Below are 7,809 nucleotides of genomic sequence, written 5' to 3'. Positions count from 1 at the left end.
GACTTGCCCTTCGAAGTTACGCTGGGCCCTGCTCTTCTCCAGTAAGGACATGGCCTTATAATCTGCTCAGTGTCATGTCACTGGAGCAGGCAGTGAGTGGAGTCTGCTTCATGCCCGGCCCTTGTACCTACCGAAAGGAAACCTCACTACTAAATGACTCCCTGCGGTTACCAAGTCCTGATTCCGCTGCCCTAAGGTTTCCAAGTGATGGCTTTTACTCCTGGGATAGCTGCACATCAGGTTGTCAAGTTTATGATCCTTGTTACTCTCTAGGTATTTAACTGAGTTAGTGGTTATAGCTGACTCATAAACCCATAAAACACTTCAGCGGTAAACTAAGTAGCCACTGCACCTGCCCTCCAAATTATGAACATTGTCCATTACTAAAGGTTAGCATTGGAGTTATTAAAAGTTACCTTACCGCTGAGTTTTCTAAAACAGAGACTTCCAAACTTCTTTTTATTATGATCCAGAGTAAGAAATGCATTTGCTAGGTCAGCCCAGGAGCATACACAGACACACAGACACACATGCACGCACGCACCTACTATGTATGACAGACTCTGATATTTCCTGTTCTGTTCTCCTCTACTCTACTCTCTCTCCCTGAAAAACACCATACTATACAGTTTTTACTGTCTATTCACGAGTTATGGCTTTTAAAAATACTGGCTTAAGAAAAGTCATATACTGAAACAGAAAGGTAAGGCTCAATGAAGTTTCCTTCACAATTAAAACGTACTTGTTTCCTTCACCGTTATACGTCCATTTCGTGGTTCCAAGTCCTTCATAGGCTGAAGCCCAGTAATAGATGCAGGCGTTGATGTGCAGAGTGAACAGCAGGTACCCCGTGGTCCGGAAGACTCTGTCGGGAGGGCACGTGCAGAATGAGGAGCATGGCCTATTCTAACGTTTCCTGTTCCTCAAGGTCTCCACCAAGCCCCTTGCTTTGAATCTGCAAGCTGCTTGCTCCCCTCGGCACGCTGTAAAATGATGGTAGCCTGGCGTGCTTTCTGCCTGCGATGTCTTAACTGCGACTGACAGAGGGTGAAAAACCTTCCTCTCTTTTCACAGAGGGTATAAATCAACTCCCTGAAAGACCTGCCTCGAGGGTCACTCTCCACTATGAGTCCCATAAAACACACCACGCTGATTTAACTGGGTATCTCAGGAAAGCTCATGGGGTTTTACGCTGTGATCAACAGTGACCAGAGGTCTCTGTGCAAGTGAGGCTCGAAACAGCAAATAAATGAAATTCAGATTAGAATGAACTGTCACGAGAGAGCTGGACAGTCCACTCGTGACAGGGCACGTTGAACTGTATTGTTCTGATGGGAGCAGGCAACTCGGCCCAGTTTTTGTTCTTACATCCTTCTGAAATCGAGTTTGACTTTCGTACTTCGCGAATCTGTTTTAGGACATGATCTTCTGTTTCATCCAACCAGGAGCCAAGAGCCTGAGGCTGTCCTGCTGCCTTTGCAGGGAGTCACACTCTCCCTGCCTGGGAATCACCGCCCCCCCCCTGCCCCCCCGCCCGAAGCTTGCAGAGCCATCTTTACCTGTAGACATACGCCTTGTCCATCGCAGACTCCAGGCGATGATTAAACTCAAAAAATGAAGTGTACTGGGTAGAAAACAAGCACACACACACACCAAAAAAAAAAAAAAAGAAAAAAAAATCCCCAAATGTGTTAGTCTTAAAGACATCTACTCAAGTAAAACTATACGAAATAGAATTTAGTTGTCACTGAAAATATTCTATTCACGTCTTAATAAAAAACTGAGCTCTGTTTTGTGGTATTCTCCTCTAGGCAGTACATTTTAGCATGGTGCTAAACTTCCAGAGCTTCTTGCCTTATTTTGTTTTTACCCTCTAGTCTTGTTTATAATGTTTATTGAAAATCAAACTTAAAATCATTTCCTTCCTTTTTCTTTTTAGAGCATATAGTAGAACTCTATTTTACAATAATTAAAACCATGCTCTCCCAAAATGTAAGTAAATAGGAAAAGCATAATATAATGCACTGAAGACATAAACAGGTGTTGTACCCTGCGGCTCAACACTAGCAACACTTTTAAGCAAGTTACATTAAATGTGTATTTATTTCAACAAAATTTAAAGTCCAGTAACTATTAGCACTGGTTAGCAATTCGTGATATTGTTCAGAGAGACAGTGAGTTTATTTACATCTTGTCCAAACAGAGCTACTGTTTCTCTCATTTTTTTCCTGCTGACGTCTAGGTCTGGCTCAGCTCACACTCCCTGCGGCCCGCCCCCCGCCCCCTCCATACCTCTAGTCAGCAGAACACTAGAGTGAGAGCATGGAATCGCGAACACCAACGTGGCCTCTTCCATTTACTCACTGCGACCTTGGAAAAGTCACTTAACATTTCTGTACTTCACTTTCCTCATCTGTAAGATGGGGACAACAGGGGAACATGCCTCCTAACGGGGTTTGTGCATATACGAGTTAATGTATTTAATTATTTAATGTGCTGGGACTCCCAGGATCTAACAGCTAGGAGGGACTATTAGAAATTATTTTAAAAATTTAGTTCAAAAGTTCATCCAGTGTAGATATGACTGTAATATAACATTTGGAATTAAAAATAAAAACAGATATAATAGTAATGACTCTAACTAGAATATATACAAATGGTTTGTTTTTCCAGAATTCCTGAGTAGGAGAAGTCCCTCAAACATTCAGATTTAGGTAATTTCAATTTGTGGTAACTTGTTTATTGTCACAGAGTTCAAAAACAATAGCAAATATATACTCAAAAGTCTTGCTCCTACTCCTACCTTTTATCCATCTGATTTTCCCTCCTGCTCCCATCCTCGCCTCAGTTAACCATTTTTATTATATTTTTTGACGCCCTCTGCTGTTAAGTAAATACAGAAAAATGGAATATTTTCTCCTTTCTGTTATACTAAAGTTAGTTTTGTTCTATAAACTGTTCTGTAACTAGCTCGTTTTTTAACTTAGCAATTTATCTTAAATGTTTTTAATACCAGTTCATAGAAAACTTCCTCTTTACGTAATTTTTTGCATTTCAAAGTGTCTGCTATTATATAGATGTACCACAATGTATTTAACTCATTCTCTGTTGATGGACATTTGAGTTGTACCCAAATTAAATAATTTGGTTATGCAAAAGTTATATTTGCATTTTTTCCCTAGAATTATAGAAGTTTGGATGAGTAAGATAACTTAGAGGTCACCTAATCAAACTCTCTCCTTTTAGACAGTATTCTAGGCATTCAGTGACTGCCTAATAAAAAAGGACAAATGGAAAAGAATAAAATTATAAAATTCATTTAAAATCATAGTTTTATTTATAATCGCCAAAGCGTTCCCATCTCAGATTATAAAGATACCTGTTATGAGATATAGAATAAAAACAACCAAGAGCAACTTGCATCAGTAGAAGCAATGACATTTTTCGTTCACTGAGTTTTGAAATTCATAGCATTGATGAGGGTAGAAAATGGAGGACAGTGTGGAAAAATTAAGAATACTGTACTTTTAGGATATTTTAAATCACTTTAAGGTCTCCATTATTACAATAAGACAATTACAATACAATTGAGAATAATAACACAGTTATCTTACCTTTAATATCTTATTTGTTCTAAATATTGGATTAAATCCAAAGTAGAGGCACAAGACATCCAGCGGCATCGCCGATGCGACATCCAGCTGTTGGAAGAGCATGTTCACAATCACGCTGTGTTTACCTACGTTTCAGACATGGACTGGTTTATACCCACATATGTAAAAGCTGACCTGGCGCCACGGGTTCTTTGCTGTTTATACGAACCTGCCTTCAGGTGCACACGCGCGGTGCCACTGGCAGGCGTGTTGGCACCACGAGAACAAGCACCGCTCTGCGGCCGCTTCCGGCCCGCGCCGTTCCCGCCTCCCTGTGTCTGAGCTCTTAGGCACCGCACTTCCTGAGAGCTCACTGTGCCGCCACGTACATTTCAGAGGTGGCACGGTTGCTAATGTTAAAACACATTTTAATAGCATCTTAAACATGGGGCTCTTGGACTAAAAATCAAGTCTATTCTTGATTTTATTTGAAACCATTACTTGTTCGTTGCAGTGATATATTTTTATGTTTCGGCCGATTCTCCCGTGGTAAGGAATGAGTATATTGTTGGTTGTTCTTCCTGACTCCTCGGGTCTTTCTACTGCTGCCTACTCCGGGTCACACTGCTAACAGCAAACTGCTGAGAAAATATCTGTCAGAGACCATGCAGGCTCAGAGAGGAGAGGACAAAACTCAGTCCCATTTACAATTACCCAGCAGCTCTGATGGGAGACGATATTAAAAGTGCTATTACAGCTAAAAATATATATTTTAAAATTTTTCCTGTATTTAAATTATTCTGGCCTTCTATTACCCTGGTAATTGTGAAATGATAACATCATACTTGCATACTCTCCTGACTGCAATAATAATACAAATTCTTTTATGTAAGATAATTATGCACTTTTATTAGTTTTTACATGGTATCGAAAAATAGGGTACATTAAAAAACATTTAATTTATTTAAGACAATTAAGAGCAGTTAAAAGCTTTCTGTGAAGCCATACATATGAAATGGAGAGTTGAGGTAATTAACTGTGCACCAGAATTTCACAATGGCCTAGTACCACTGATAAGCAATGCAACTTCTGGTTTGAATTATCTAGATTGGCAATTATAAACAAATTACTTACTAAAAGTACTGGTTCAGGAATTGCATCATATGATCAAACCCCACTGATTTTAAGCTCCAGATGCCGAGCCGTGTAGCGAGTTGAGAGGAGCACAGAACAGTGACTAGAACAGCGTCTGACAAATGAGGACGCAGGAGTGCGGAGCTGTCGACTCGTCTAGTGCGCTTCCAGAACCTGTTTCCTGGCTCGAGTACAATTAGCTTTTTAACATGTAAAATAACGGTACGTGTACTAATCTGGCAGAATAATGACCTTTTTACTTGCTGTCTGTACCATTACTCAACAGCCCACTTGACTTCTCTATGCAGACTGTCACTAGTCGTGTTTGACAGTCACACATTAGCATGGATTTGTGTAGGAAGGGCGTGATGATGATCCTTTTTTTATGCTACCTAATAAAGACCCATATGTTGACTTATTTCTCATTGAATTGTAGAAAATCGAATTAAGTATTGACCAACACTGCTTTCTGTACAAGGTACTCTGAAAAGCATGGTGGTTGAAATAAAATTAAGATATTGTTTCTGTCCATGAGAAATTAACACTCCAGAAATGGAATAACCAAGCACAAAAATAACTGTGACACCATGCCATAATTCATAATTCATAATGTGCTAAGGGAATTCAAAAGGAAAAGTGACCACAATTAAATAAATGTAAAATTTTACATTTATAAATCCAAATTAAATACATGACTTAATTTGCCCTTATTGATTTTAAGAAAGTGATTAAGGGTTTGGAATAAGCTTGTGGCACTTACAAAGAATATTCATCTACTTTGTAGAGTTCATCAAAGTAGTGTAGATCTTTTATAAATATGTCTAAGTATGTGGATATTTTTTTCCAAAAAAAATTAGTTGGAGATAAAAATGAATTGAAAGGGATTTTAACCACTATAGATTGCCAAAAGGATAATTTGGCACCTAGATGCAGGTTTGTATTTTTAAACAAAATCTGAAGCCACTCAAATGTCATCCTTAAACTGGGAGGATGGCGCTCACTCATACAGCTCAGGTGACCTTGGTGAGCCCTGAGCTGCTACCTATTTCTCAGAGTCAGGAGGAGCAAGTAGAGTACAAAGTACTCGGCTGTAAATAATTATGGCTAAAAAAAACCCATAAGATTATGTTGCTCTTTGAGGAAAGAAAAATGCTACGTCACATAAATAATAGTTTCTTTTCTATTTTTTATTTTCTTTATATGAACCAAAAAAAAAAAAAAAACAAACCAGGAGTAGAAACAATTTTATAGACTTTTACATCATCACGTTCCGTGAATCTGAGGCTAGCACTCTGTATGAACGAGACAAAAAAAAAACACACCCCTAACTCTTTTTCTGCCATTTAAATCAAAATTTCAACATGGGCACGGATGTTTTGTCTGCCTAATAAAGACCCATGTGTTGAACTATACATGTGCACACACGAACAAGTGTATCGTGCAAGTACTGAGAAGCAAAACCTCAGGTTTGCCTCTGTCTAATGAAACTCATCTGCTTCAACTTTGCTACAAAGGCTATTTTTCTGAAAGAAAGCAGGTTTTTTGGTAGCAATTTATAGATGAGTCTTAAAGTCAAAATGGCAATGGACTGCTTGAACAATTTTGAAATTGGAAGGCACCTACCAGAAATTTTGTAGAACTCCTGTAATGCCTCAACAGCTCATGTGAATCCACCTGAAATATATTATAGTTGTATTTCATATTGATTCTACCCAATTTCATGAAATATTTTCTCACTTTAAAAAAATATTTAGATATTTTTCTTACTGGCTCCTTCCAACTTCAGCCTACAAATATGCTCTATCCACTCATATCTTAAAACAAAAACAAACCTTCCTTGGCACTTGCTTCGTTTTTGCCCTGTTGTATGCCTCCTCCTCCCCTGGAAGAATGTTTTTAGCACAATTATCCCGTTACTTTTAGGGTTGTCTATGGTCATAAGATTGAATAAACGTAAATGAAAATAAAACTTGCCAGATTAAATGAAAATGCCATCTAGTGATTCTAAATCCCTTTTCTTCAGAGCCCTAAATACATGTGGTATCATTAGCTTTATGAGGCTCAGCATGCTTACTGGTTACAATTAGGCACTTATTTTTAAAATGTCCTACTTAACTCTCTCTCTTTAAGCCTCACCAATATGCAGGTAACCACTTCAGGGGAAAGTTTGCATTGGGAGGAATATGCTGACTACACCTAAAAACTTTTCAAGATATAGTTTTTCAAGAAGCTCTACCCACGTATAAATATATTTACTTATTATTTACCTTTTCTGAAAAACAGTTCATAAAACCTCATAATTTCACATTGAACAAATAGAACTGTTTCAAAATAATATCATCTGAAACAACTATAACTCAGATTATTCAAGGCAAGAAATCCTTGAACCAAGATTGCCATTCACTCATTCCTTCTAACATTTCTTGAGTATACTCGCTGAGTTGCTAATACAGAGAGGGAAATGAACTGAATATTGTTTCTACTCTTAAGAAACTAATCAGAAAGACAGCTACATGTATAATAGGAGATGAGAGGGGGAAGTTACGTGTGTGGACACGCATTCATTTGGTTCATTCAGGAATTTACTGTGCATCTTCACCAGTAGCTTTATGAGGGGGTGCTACTCATCCTATTTTATGGAGGAAGGAGATAGTATTTAATGAAAGGGTAAATTTATTTTCTTCTGGTAATGCTGTTAGTAAGTTTCAGAGATGGACTCTGACCCTGGTCTGTTTCCACTACATCATAATTAGCCTGCCATTTAACAAATAACAGAAGTAGAGTCAAGTATACAGAGCACCTGATAAGGGAGTGGCTAATTTTCTTTGGGTCAGTTGATAAACAGTAACGGGGAGGATTAAGTACCAAAGTGCCTGACCATAAGGGCAGGTTTGATGGACACTGTCACTGGATGGCACTGACCATCCCCATGGGCCCTTATGATGGGTTGTTTTAACAAAAGGCTGCAGGTGTGAAGGTCTCATATACCAGTAATGCCCACTGTCATTTCTGCTCTACGTCTGTTGTCCGTAAGGGGAACCTCAGATGAGAGACTCTTGTTGGTCCTTGATTAATAAATACT

At 38.6% G+C, this 7,809-nt stretch overlaps 1 protein-coding gene across 1 annotated transcript in view; it reads right to left on the bottom strand.

Annotated features, from left to right (window-relative positions):
* The window catches only part of CNGB3 (cyclic nucleotide gated channel beta 3), a 100,403-nt gene that overhangs the window by 37,135 nt on the left and 55,459 nt on the right, over positions 1-7,809 (bottom strand). Inside the window, exons 8-11 of the mRNA XM_011375916.1 lie at positions 6,351-6,401; positions 3,615-3,701; positions 1,560-1,624; positions 743-865 (exon numbers count right to left, since the gene is read on the bottom strand). Of these exons, the coding sequence (XP_011374218.1) occupies positions 743-865; positions 1,560-1,624; positions 3,615-3,701; positions 6,351-6,401 (326 nt within the window). The remainder of the gene's footprint in view (positions 1-742; positions 866-1,559; positions 1,625-3,614; positions 3,702-6,350; positions 6,402-7,809) is intronic.

Source organism: Pteropus vampyrus, unplaced genomic scaffold (genome assembly GCF_000151845.1).
Source record: "Pteropus vampyrus isolate Shadow unplaced genomic scaffold, Pvam_2.0 Scaffold280, whole genome shotgun sequence".
NCBI classification, from domain to species: domain Eukaryota; kingdom Metazoa; phylum Chordata; class Mammalia; order Chiroptera; family Pteropodidae; genus Pteropus; species Pteropus vampyrus.
Note: the sequence above shows the minus strand (reverse complement) of the source record. Positions and strands in the feature narration are given on the sequence as shown.